At 38.1% G+C, this 13528-nt stretch overlaps 1 protein-coding gene across 1 annotated transcript; it reads left to right on the top strand.

Moving 5' to 3' along the window:
- The first annotated feature begins 7635 nt into the window (after nucleotides 1–7635).
- On the top strand, nucleotides 7636–11714 carry LOC102804579 (organic solute transporter subunit alpha-like). Its single transcript, XM_006814023.2, has 6 exons — nucleotides 7636–7699; nucleotides 8736–8890; nucleotides 9074–9147; nucleotides 10373–10484; nucleotides 11006–11258; nucleotides 11428–11714. The coding sequence occupies exons 1-6, from the start codon at nucleotides 7636–7638 to the stop codon at nucleotides 11712–11714; spliced, it is 945 nt and encodes a 314-aa protein (XP_006814086.1).
- The last annotated feature ends 1814 nt before the right edge of the window (nucleotides 11715–13528 follow it).

Raw genomic sequence — 13528 nt, 5'->3', positions numbered from 1 at the left:
TAATAACTGTCTGTGTTTGAATCGCACTAGAAGACATTGCAGTTAGTTTGTTTTACTGTTAACTCTGTTTACAGTAGATTCACACGACCATAGATTTAGTTGGTTATACCATGGAGGTAAAATAATCTTGTTTTAGCTCCATGGTTATACTATTACCTCAAAGTATATTGGGCGTCATATGAATTGTTTATTTCTAAAATGGCTACCATAATTACAAATCTTGCTTCCCCATTTTTGCCACGAATGATTATAATACTAGTAATTACACGTTTGTACGTTGTTAGTCCAAACAAATCATTTGTTTAGCAGAAAAATACAGTAATATGGTATATTTACGTTATTTAGTGGGTGTAGTAAATAAGTAGTCAAAAACATAAGTCGGTGCTTAGAGATCGTGTGAACAGGTAAAATGTGCACAGTTATTTTAAAAAAAACTCGATAAAAACTGAATTGCAAGGGAGACTCTAATCTCAAGGTGTAACATATAGCTATACAAAATGGTTACACTAATGGCCCATTTAGTCAGACCAGTAGCAGCGATGTTTGACTCTACTCGGGACTCGTTTTGACTATAGCATTAACCACGGTCCCTCTATCCCCGGTCTGGAAACGACTAGCGTACTTTTGTCTCGAACAGCATTGCGGGTAAACAAACCGTTTACACCCGGGCCGAGGGAGTCAGATAGAGGAACTGTGCATTAACCATGCATTGTGCCAACCTATTTACAGCATGGGTTTGATTTATTTCGACAACATCTGACGAATATCGTAGCACGTCAGTTAAAATATTACCCCGAGTCAGAATATATGCTCACATTTTAAATAAACGTGACCATATACCCTTTAGTCAGTCCAGTAGACGTGACTAAGCATTACGTCGAAATTCTGTCTCAGTCTAAATTGCTGGCGGTTCTTTTGAATACTCGGCAGTTATAGTATAAAATATAGATTCCAATAAAATTAAAATTTTAGGGAGTGTCTAAATATGAAGGCAGTGCGTGACACAAGACTCGTGCTTGGTGCACCCAGTTGTAGGCTACTTTTTTCAAGGGCGACAGTTCTTGACATTGAGTGTCACTGTTGTCTCTCCTGACTTTTTTTTGTATGTGCAAATTGCAAGTGCTATTGCTGACACATAGTGCATTTTGCCACAGGAGTCACATTCATGTTTGGGACTACATGACAGGGCTGTGTGGCGATCTCTATCAAATGGCGATTTTAATGCGCTATCCAACAGCGTCAACCAGCCTCGGTCGAACACAAGCACCTGTGGACCTTAACCAAGGTTCCCCCAAAGTCGCATTCGTTAGTGAATGAATCTCGGCCAGTGGAATTGGCCTTCCCATTGAGTCTGTGACACACTCACCCGGAGTAGGGGTCGACCCTTTTGATGTTCAGCCTAAGACACGTGATAAAATTGTAGATATAGCATACTACGTGTATTGTAACTGTATCATCCACGGCTACGTCTGGAGTTACACTAACGTGCACTAAGACCCTTTACTAAGGTGCTTGGACAGTGAATAAAACCAAGACAACCGATCGACGGTGACCAAGAACTATACACAAACCAAAGCCCATATTATACTTGATGGAGGGGGTCAAAGAAAAATATTTCTGCAGATCATAGAAAGTGTGAATGCAAATGGGATGGGTTATTCATGTGTACATGAAGCGTCAGTTGTTTTGAGCCCGACATTTTGAATATTCTTAAAAATGCAATCACACTGGCAGGGTAAGGTGAGGAGGTCGTCAGGGGAGGGGGAAATTTTTAAAATGTGAGCAGATATTTACCAAGAAGAAAAGGTTAAATGTTCAATTTGTGAAGAGCCACGACAATTTTTAATTGTCTGTTTGAATTGCCGATTCAACTACCAAATCAAGTACATTTAGCAATAACATAGTAACGCTACAACTGTCGGTTAGCGCTTGCGCTTATTTTTAAAAAGGCGAGGTTGTGTGCATAATTTCAAAATAATTATTCATTAAAAACCATGTATAATTTATCACTATGCTTAATTGGAATAAACATTTTCTGTATGGTGAATGGTTCGTATATTTCAGGTGTATTCAGACAATACTATCTTCGAAAACTTAATTAATGAAAACAGAATACGTAGTTATTTTACATATGATTGTTGTATTTACTCCGAAATATCGGTGTTCTACTGGAATTGCGGTAAAACAAAATTTTGAGGTGGTATGATGAGAGATGGTATGCGCAATTTTCAGCAAGAACCTATTGTTACATCAGTAGTTCTAAGGTCAAGGGTAAACCCTATCAGTGTAATGTTTTACTGCCTGATGTTGCGCTAAAAATCGTGTGTGCTGCATTACAAGAATGATGTTTGCTAAGTACAGGTATATGCCACAAGGTCAATGTCAAATATGAGCACAGTGAAACACAAGTGGACACAAACAAGTACGGTAAACTTTTACCTACAACTGTGCACAGTCCCCCTATCACGACAGTGAACTGTGATTACTTTATCGCGCTACTAGCGAGAGTCACGCCTGGTGCGAATTGGCAAATTTATGGTTTTCAAAGAGGAGCCCCACTTACTTCAAGGTAAACCGTTACGGTGTTTGTTCAATTTTACAGCCAGACAGTTATAGTGTCAATTAAAAAGTGACCCTATAACTAGGTGAATAGCCGCACACACTTTCTATGTTCATTATTTGTTTTTTAACTGAAATGACGTTTTTATTTGCGTCTACTTGTGTGCGACGAGGCCTGGGTATAGTTTATTGATGGTACCACTGTTAGGTAGTGAGTGACTTGTGATACGGTATTTATATATGTGTTGTGATTGGTCAAAAAGAGTAACTGTCTCCGATGATTGAAACCAAGTTGGCATTTACTGCCTGTACGTTTTATATATTTTATAATTTTTTGTATGCTTTATATTGGACAAAAGTCTTTAAAAAATTGTTCTCGACGGAGAAAGACGTGCTCCTACCCTGTGAGTGCTTAAGTCATAATGATATTTTGGCTTCAGTTTTCTATCGCGATCACCTTTCATCCAGCAAGAAAATCTAAGTTTAACAGTGAGTCTGCTGTCACGAACTGAAGTGGCAAGTAGACACGCCCTTAAATTACATTCTTGTTGGAATCCACATTTTCATACTGAACTGCAAGGATACATATTTCATCCGATATCTGCATCGTCAACACAACATAAATACAATGTACAAGCTAATTCACCAAATATCACATAAAGTATTGATAGTCGATATTTTAAAACTCCGAGGCCGAGAACTACAAGGAAAGTAAACGGTCGTGATTTTTAAAACGTTAACTTTTTCTTTACGCCACAGCGTTATAAATATGTCGATCATTATTATATTATCATAGGGTGTGTTAGATTTTTGCTATAAAAATAAAGGTTTTGTAATAGTATTTATATTTTCTTATCGCAGGTGGAAGAACTGGTTTGAAACAAGACGTTCAGCATCAAGTCCCTGTACATTTGGTAGGTCGATCTATCTACTCGCACTTTACTATCGTCTAATGTATATACAATTCTCACTATGTTTTCACACTTTATTTGCTTGACTAGCTGATTATTTCTAATGATTAATACAAGTGTGTGCCAAAACTCTTCAACTCGGAGACTTGAGTGCGATCAAAAGTGATCGTCCTGTACACTACTTTGAATGGCAGATATATATTTAAAGGGCGGTGGTCGTCGCGTCGCGTCCTGTTCGATATGGGACTCATAGCGACGAACACAACACGTGTAAAATACATTGTTTGTTCACATTAAATTCGAACATGCGCTGCGCAACGACCGTCGCCCTGTAATATGAGAAAAAGGAGTCCAGATAAAAATGGTGGTAACATCTCTTTGCCATCTCTTCTTCAGTGCCAGAGAAATGTCAATTCACATATGCAGGGTCTTCGTATTTCGGATAGTCTTGAAGCCCAACCAACGTTCTTATTGGCTGTGTTATGTCATGTAAACTCTGAATTTACTTTTTCTAAAGCGCGGTGGTCATCGCGCAGCGCGTGTTCGAATTACATGTAAATAAACAATGTATTTTACACGCGTTGTATACGTCGTTATGAGTCCCACATCGAGCAGGACGCGGCGTGACGACTGCCACCCTTTTAATCCTGAAAATATGGTTTGAGATTTAATTTCAATAATTATTTGAATTAAGAGATTTTTTTTAAAATCTCGAGTCAATGATTTCAGTACATAAAACATCAGCTGTCATGCACATTGTTTGCAATATGGATTTACACATATTAATTGGCCGTACCTGGCGGTGTCGGGTAGAGACCTCTCCGTGATATGATGCAATTACATGAAGTAGGCTTCACCAGGCCAGTGTGGTCATGTAATTGGTGCGTACTTTGCATCATTATCCTAATGACCTTACATGATAATTCCTGGCACAGTATAGTATATGTGAGCAACGTTTTAGTCAGCGAAATTTCCTCCATTTTTTTTATGCATTCGTCGCGAAAGTTGTCAATTGGGTAATCACTAATAAAAACACGTGATAGTTCACGCAGGTAGATAAGGAAATGATGAAAATGACCGACCTATTTGGCAAGTTTGTTTGTTTGCATGTAAATTTCAAATCGAATGCGCATTTAATCTGAAAGACATATGCGAAATCCGTATTTTATGTGAGATCGGAGAAAACAAGTGACGCGCTATTAATGTAATTTTGTTTAGAAATGTATCGTCTTTGATATCTTGAGAGAAGTCGTTCATTCGTCATTTCTGTCTTCTCAAGTTATATAGGATAATGCACGAGGGTCTTTATTGCATATTATATTCGACCCCAAGATAAAATCAAATACGTGTCAAACGAATTTGTTGAAATTACAGGCTCATTCGTGCATTCGACGCGACAAATTAATAACACACTGCCAAGCTTCCGTGAAGTAATTTATGAATGCTGCAAACCAATAATTTTCACTGTTAGAAATTTTTGCGAATTTAGGAATTTATGGTATTTTTGAAGAAACCGTTTCGCAAAAAATCACTGACTCTCCGTGTCCTAATTAGCGTTTTCACGAAATCTGCAAAATGTATCTCTTGCGAAAGTAAAGCGGCTTATTTAGAAATTCCTGACAGCTTGTGCCTACGTGCAGTAGAAGATCAATACCAATCAAAGTTATGTACATAAACTACAATATTGTAATACTTGACCGATAAGTTTACGATTTAATATAATAAACATCAACGGGTAATAGAAATATGCAGAACGAGAAAGAACGAGTATCTCAGTGATTCAAATAAGCTAACTAGCTATCCATTCGTGTTTCATGGACGGTATCCCCCCAAAACAAAAATTTCTCACAAGGCAATACACAACGGTCGCGTCCACGGACGTAACGTATCGATTAAATGGCGGTGGTCGTCGTGCCGCGTCCTGTTCGATATGGAACTCATAGCGACGCATACAGCGCGTGTAAAATACATTGTTTGTTTACATGAATTTCGAACACGCGCTGCGCGATGACCACCGGCCTTTAATGTTTCTTACTAGTACCTACGAAACACGGGTCACGTATGAATGGATGGCTAGCCTACCCCTCATATACGATCGCTTCCACAAATTCAGATTCAACGCCTGGCGCCAACATAGATTCGACTTATGCTCATTACTCGCATTTTGTTATTTTTGGATATTACATTGCGGGAATAATATCGTTTTCTTCTCTTCGCAACAGCGCCATTTATGGTCGACATGGGTTATACCTCATTTGACATACTACCCCATTAAACGTTATAGCGAACTCTAATCTTAATCAGATTGAGGGAGCTCAAAATTAATCGCAATATTTTCCGTACGTACAGAGGCTTGGTACTGCGTTTTCGGTACTATCAGCGATCGTTGTCAGCGGCTTGAGACACAAATCGTTTAAATGGTGACGTCATTCTTTGAGAAGTGCATTCACTCACGGTTGAAACATCAAGATACCGTCAACCAGATATCAAGAACGTATTTCATTTTTTGTACGTTAGTATTGTAATTTCATGATATTCTACTTGGGAAGATTTCAGATTAAAATTGCCGAAGCATTCAAACTCTCCCGTTTTAACAACTTGGCGTAGGTGTCGCGGTGAGCCTAGCCACAAACAAACAAACTGTACGTAAATCTGTCAATAAAACAGGGGTTATTTATTAGACTGGTGATTGAACCCAATGCGCCGTCATAAAGTGCATTGAAAAGATAAAAACGGCAAATACTAAATTGCTTCTTAATATTATAATAATTTGATATCTACGTGCCACTTTGTAGTCTGGTTGCCGTGGTCAGTGGCCTCTCAGTAGGCACAGAAGGTTAACGCGACCTAGGTTAGAGTGTACAATTTTGGAGTGACAGACCCTTTGTTCAATCTCAGAGAACTAATATTAGTGTTATGAGGTTCAATTCACCCTCCCTATATTTAGTGTGCTTCAAAGCTCACACAACTTTATTAGTTGTCTGATTTTAAAGCGACGAACGGTTTTTATTTCGCTCATCTACTCCAGAGAAATGCCGGAGGATGCTTATCGCCCGTAATAAGTCAATGAGAACGACGAAAATCGCAAGGCCATCCGCGTCGTAGCATCTTTGCAGTTATTTTTTTATTTCCATACTTATTCTGTTTCAAAGGTTTTTCTAATAATTTATTCGCCGAGACGCAGAGTGAATAATGTTTATACCACGGCGTTATAGAGCGTTATAGAATGTCCGTGTTGTTTACGCAGTAACCTGGTTACGTTATGATATAATTCACAGCAACAATTCATGGTACAAATTATTCAAATTACGGTCATTTGATGGCTGTATAAACCAGGCTCACGCTCACGCTCACGCTTGTGGTATGCCATAATAATCCCGTCACGGTGGCCATGACTTAACATGACTAGTAGCACGTCTTTGTATGACTTTCGGGACGGGTCTTAAAGCGGAGGAGTCGTCATCTGCGCATGCGTCAGATGGCCATAGCCTGTTGTTTACAAACTAGCGTCTACCCATGAAGCTTTGCATTTTTAGCGTGTGTTGTTATTGTCGCTTGGCGTTGTGTCGTCACCGGAAGCGCTATCCCAGCACAAACGTATAGAAGACGCCGAACTGCAGCGTCAATAGTCGCTTGGTACTCAATTCCCGCGCGTGCGCAGGTGACGACCCTCCCGCTTTAAATTCATCTGAATGATGGATGTACTTTGATTGTTAGTCGTTTCATGGCATAATACCGAAGTGTAGGCAGTACGGTAATTGTTGTTATTTTAACATGAGACAACATTTCATACAGTCAGATTAAAATCTGGTGCATTGTACGGCGTGTATTGTTTTTTAGACGTCTTACACATTATTTAATTGTATTATATTTACTATTATTTTGTTATATGCTATTACGTACATCACATTTTGTATTATTTTAACTATCGCATTGCGGGATTTTCAAGTTTGCAATTACCTAAACTGTAAAAACATACAAGCAAATAAACAATAAATTCAGAACTCCATGACAACCGACAGTTTCGTTTCCGGTGTTATTTTTATGTGTTTTTTGATAGTTCTTATTTTTTTTATTTCGCTGGTTGATACATTTTTTATGCTTGATTGCATTTCTTGCAGATTTTGCCGTTTTGATCGGAGACAGTTACATTAACACATCCACAATGGCCGATAATGACACAGAATGTTGGGATAGTGAGACCCCGGATACGAAACAACTCATTAGCGGTAAGAACGCATGTAACAAGCGCAAATACTAGTAAATATTTCTTCCAATTTTGCTAAATGAAATTTTAAAACTCCGGAACCATTCCGTGATTGGAGGGAGATTGATAAATCGAAACGAGTGACTGTAAATGACAACTACTGGTACTGCACCGTGTGCAGTATGACCATGGACGTACTAGAGATGTACATATGATGTACTAGTATATGGTCTGACAAGGTCGCGTGAGTTGCGCGCTCCGCGGTGCTCCGAACACACTTTGGGTCTGATGCCGTTCGGCCGGCGGGGGGCGCCACTCACGCCTACATGTCAGGCTGCATTGTGTAACCCTCAGTCCAAATTCATAACAGGCCAACGATGTGTGTTACCTAATAAACGACGATCGCCCGCCCGCCCCATTGTTCGGATTAATTTATAATTTCCAGTAAAGGCGCGGAACAAATAAAAACACTCCCGTCGAATTGACAAAAATTAGATCATTCTGTTTTCATTCATTTTAACTCAGTATTTGTAGTAGATGCAACCCTAGACTTGCACAGTCGGTGCGATTAATTTGTTTTTTCTTTTTAGTTTAAATAAAATAAAACAATCGCGAAATGAGGTGTTAGGGTGATTTCGCAGTTACAGGGGAATTCGCGCTAACACCTTCATTTCGCGATTTTTTATATTTTATTCAAACTACAAAAACAAATTAATCGCCCCGACTGTGCCAGTCTAATGCAACCCATACGATCCACAACGTAAGCTCATCGCGCGCACTTAGGGGCGAACCATTTGATATCCTGGGGGCAGGAAGATTTTGTGGGGGGAAATCTATGACAATGCTTGGAAAACAATCCTACACTATATGCATGTAAGAATTAGAGACAATGTCTGCTTGGGAAAAAAATCCATATCAGATAGGGGGGGGAAAAGTCTTCCTGCCCCCAGGATATCAAATCGTCCGCCCTCACTGTTAGCAACACCTATATCTGATATATCACGGTTACTAGAAGAATTCACACAACTAAATGTGACTGTTTTGTTTTACACTTTCAGGATCAACAACGCTCGAAAAATCACTACTCACAGTCGCTACTGTATTGACATTGTTAACAGCATTACAATTTTTTGAGTCGGTGTATTATTTAAGAAACAAAATACAAACTAAACTAAGGCGAAATAAAATGATATGGGTCTTAGGAATATACCCAGTAAGTACATGTATTTATATTTATTGAATTATCGACTGCATCTAGAAGTGAAATAGCAAAATCGGCTCTATTGTAACATTTTTATTGAATTTCTCGTATCCCTGTCAAACATCGCTCAGTATCGTGTCAACCATTTTCTAGGAAACCGGAAGTAACATTATATTTTGTTTTTCTTGCACACAGATTTACAGTATTACTTGTTGTATTGGTTTATTTGTACCACGTGCTGCAATGATTACCAACTTTACAGCAGCCATGTAAGTAATAACAATTGCAGTTATTGTAATAACGCACCACGAGGAATTAAATAATGAACTGACATCTTGTCATTTTACTAGAGGGAACGTAGTTGACTTTCACATTGTACGCTCTTAGGGACAACATCAACAGTTCAATGTAAGATAACAAACATAATTCCTTTAGTTTTTTCCCAAACCCTCCTACCCTCCACTGAAACTTAATTGATAAATATTGACCATGGTGTCAGACTACATTCACCATTAAATACAAATTGATAATCGGACAGTAGTATAGCAGTTGGTTGTCGGGTGGGTGTAAAAAAACTTTACACTCGGACCAAACCATTTTCTCGTCTTGGATGTTTGTTTTTTTTCATTATCTGTTATTTTTTTGTCCATGATGTGATAGAAAAAAGCGAACTACAAATACTCCAAGATTTGTTTTGACTTCATTAAAAAATTAAATCGTTTTTGTTGGATGGAAACTTTTTGATGTCAAAACCTCCCACTCCCTTGAAGCGTTTTCTTATACGCTTTTTAACAGGCTGCGCCCTCAAGCGACTTAATGCTTTTATGACGTCAAACTGACGAAGATGAGTGCCTACAATACCGTTGAAATTGACAATTTTATTTGGTTATGTAGCCGTTCGTCCATTTGAAGACTTCAAAAACAGTATTTGTTATAGACGGCGACCACATACTAAAACGAGAGGCGAGAGGCGCCCATTCTACCCGTATATGTCACGAACGTGACCCGCTACGATGCTAGCGGAATGATGCACTTGTTAGAAATCCATCTTTTTATATCAATCTCTGCGTTTTATTAAATTTTCCGTTTCTTTTTTTGTATATTGCAGTTATTTTTCTGTAACTCTATACATGTTTGTCACACTAATCATTGATTACTATGGCGGCTCTACCGCGATGCACCAAACACTGAGAAATAAAAAGATGAACCTCGCCTCAATACCACTGATGTGTTGTTGTTTGTGTATACCCACGGTCAAAGTAACTCCGTGAGTAGTAATTCCACATACTATCATACTATACCATTAAATGCCAGATAGATCGTTATAATTATTTCCCCGCACGATATTCGTTTACAATTGTATTTTCCCTTGTTCAATTTCACATGAATCATTGTTTTAAATATATAATAATATTCTCGGTCAAAATGCGCATTAAAACATATTTTTCAATGCTATATAAAATTTCCAAATAATTTCGTTCCGTTTGCTTTCAGACGAGCTGGTCGTTGGTTGAGGAGAGCTGTTTTACAAGTATCAATTATTCGCCCTTGTGTGCTCTTCATTGCCGTTGTGTTGTGGGCAGGTGGGAAATTGTCACCAGGAGGGGTAGGTCGTTTTAGAGTGTGGTTACGTTGCTTCAAGACTGGGTTAGGTCGCTTCAGTGTTTGGTTACATCTTGCTTCAGACTGGGTTAGGCCGCTTTGCAGCTGCGTTACGTTGAAGTGACTTGCTTCAGAGTTGGGCTTAGGTAACTTTGAAGTTATATTAATTCGCTTCAGAGTCTCGCTCCGGAAGCGAACTAAGTCGATTTGAAGTTTGGTTTTGTTGCTTGGGGTTAGGTTGTTGGAATGTTAGTGAAATACTTTGCTGTTATCCAAATACATTTTATAAGGATTTGTTTCCATAGTTACTGTCAGAATCCCTTATTCTATGTTTTTTGTCATTTACTTCAAACCCTGCAAATGTAAGTGTGCATGGATTCATGGGAAGAAACGGTGTGCATTGTGATTACTGTCATAGAGGTGATTGACAGGTCATACTAGGCAGGCCTCACACTGTGACAGTTACCATTCCGTGATATCGAAACAAACAAAACAAAAAACAAGTTTTCTGTTTTATTTTTCAAGGTTGGACTAATGGAACCGTTTCTATGGGTAACGATCGTCTCCATCGCATCAACAATTACCGCTATCCAAGCTATTGGCATCCTTCATACCGTATCAATGGAACCATTAAAAGAATACCAAATCACGCCTAAGTTTATATGTATTCAGTTGACACTAATATTAGGAAGTGTTCAGCTTGGTTTGCTTACTCTTCTGTCCAACGTTGGTATAATACCTTGTGCGTATCCGTTTGCAAACCAACCGCGTGTTTACAGTGAGTAACCCAATTCCCGTAAATGTCATATTACATTTTGAACATCCTAATTTTGTGTATATTTTTGCAAAAGGCAAAATGTTGACACTTCGATACTAAAGGGATGCCTGATAACATGATTGGTCCTACATAAATATTGTTATTTTATTTTATTCACTTTTTTTTTTAGACATTTACAACTTTCTGGTCATCTGCGAATTCTTCCTTATCAACATCTTCTCGCGATTTCTCTTCCGCACACGTAGACATGGAAACACGGAGCAGGTGATGACACCAGAAGAGGCCATAGAAGCAGGAAAAAATCACATCACATTCTACAAAACTCCTCCCAATAGTCCATATTTGGTTAAATTCAGCAGTAAGAACGAAGTAGTGAACGATGTATGTGATGATAATACAAACGATGGCACGGTAAACGTTGCCATGGAGCAGCCTCAGAAATCTGAGAACCACTAACAGGTGACTCGCATTTGAGATTCGCCCTCTATCGATGAATATATAAAACACGTGAGTCACTCGTACTTGGTTGATTTTTGGTCGTAGGGGCGAAATATGATGTGAGGGGAGGTAACGCAATTATTCAGATCATTCGTGGTTGCATTCGTATAAGTTCTTCCATTTTTGAGTTTCATGTTCAGTGAAATTGAGTACTTAATGGTAGACTCTTCAATGGTTTGTATCAAACTCGTATATACCAAATTATGTACCCGTATTTATATGCAGCATAGCCGAGGACATGAAATTTTTAATATTATTGTGTTTGGCAGTGATGACTACATTGGACTATGATTTATCATGACAGGAACACGCTGCTTTTGTTGTATTCGTTCGGGAAAACAATGAAAACTATAATACATATGTGACATGCGCATTGGTTGTTTTGGTACGTACTATAATAACCTCTACACATGCGTATTAGTGGTTCTGATTATTTATCTGACGAATACCGTTGTGCATCCTGCAAACGCAACATTTTTAGTTTGTGAAATATCTTAATTCGATTTGGTCTACAGTGTGGAGTATTAAATAACAATATTAAAAAATATATGTTTTTTTCCATATTGTATCTTTAATACTAGCGTTAATGAAATATTGATATTATATATTATATTGTTTATACTGTAATTAAACATATTCACCAACTTTTGTATTAATATTGAAGCGTGTCTTATATTGGTATGTCCGAGTAAGCCATGACTCAAGATAAGGTCTACGTTTTAAAAACGTGTGTGTGAACTACCAACTTCGCAACACAAATACGGCGATCATCGATCGGGCCTGGTCGACGCCGGAGTATGACATTTATTGTTATAATATGATAATAATTGTATAGATAGTCACGTTGCTGTTCAACTTCACAAGATCCATTATCGACACGGACGTAGAATCTTACCTGTCTTGGGTTGGACAACAAAACAGGGACCTGATACGATATAGTTTTTAAAAGTGTATTTATATGCGACATACCATGCAAAAAGTGTCATGACTCAATAATCGTTAACATTTGGTCCTTGCACTCATAGTACATTTATGGTTGGAATCTCGCGGTACAATGAACGCGGCAAAGCCGAATTTATTGTCGTGTTTGATTTATCTAGTTGGACAGAAAATTGGCAAACTAACTCCCTGGCCGTGTCTTCCCATAATGCAACAGGCGTTTTACAGGTCATAGTACGCCATTAATGTCTTGTCACTGTTGGTTGGATACCAGCGCGTACGATCTCAGGAATTTGAGGACCAATTTATGTAGAAAGCTTATAGATTAATCGCATGATATTTTTTTTTTATATTTGGCTAAGAATCTGCATCACATAATATTCAAACATATTTTACCAAAACAGACAAAGTTTAGTAGGTAGTGTCGTGTGTAGTGAATGATATAATAATAAAGGCATATTTTTGTCTTCAAACTACGGTGCGACAAGCGTACTACTACCACTCATCAAAAGATAGAATATATACAGCTAAACCAAATAAATAAATGTTTATGATAACATTTCACATATTAATAATTAGTTCCATGCGACTTTCAGACGCCAAAGTAAAATTGTTCACAAAACAAATTGGAATATTTTTTTTCCATTTAAAAAAAAATAGTCAAGACTTGGAGTCAATTGAGTACATAAGGTTCAAAATTTAGTGAGCTAAAAGATGCATCCAAATTTTGGCGGAAAAATATGGCTAAAAGAGGTTAAGATGGATTCACGTAACAAAAGGGGCAGTTTAACTGGAGCAGATATCGGAAAATTCATCAGACAGAAAAATTCAAA

Source organism: Saccoglossus kowalevskii, unplaced genomic scaffold (assembly GCF_978046115.1).
Source record: "Saccoglossus kowalevskii unplaced genomic scaffold, keSacKowa6.1 SCAFFOLD_162, whole genome shotgun sequence".
Taxonomy (NCBI): Eukaryota; Metazoa; Hemichordata; class Enteropneusta; family Harrimaniidae; genus Saccoglossus; species Saccoglossus kowalevskii.
The sequence above is the reverse complement of the archived record's forward strand: the minus strand, read 5'-3'. Positions and strand labels throughout refer to the sequence as shown.

Bases quoted from the DNA above. Each gene is read 5' to 3' on its own strand.
- LOC102804579 (XM_006814023.2), top strand. From the start codon at position 7,636: ATGGCCGATAATGACACAGAATGTTGGGATAGTGAGACCCCGGATACG. The intron at 8,891-9,073 runs GTAAGTACATGT...TCTTGCACACAG, and splicing joins GGGTCTTAGGAATATACCCA to ATTTACAGTATTACTTGTTG. The intron at 10,485-11,005 runs GTAGGTCGTTTT...TTATTTTTCAAG, and splicing joins GGAAATTGTCACCAGGAGGG to GTTGGACTAATGGAACCGTT.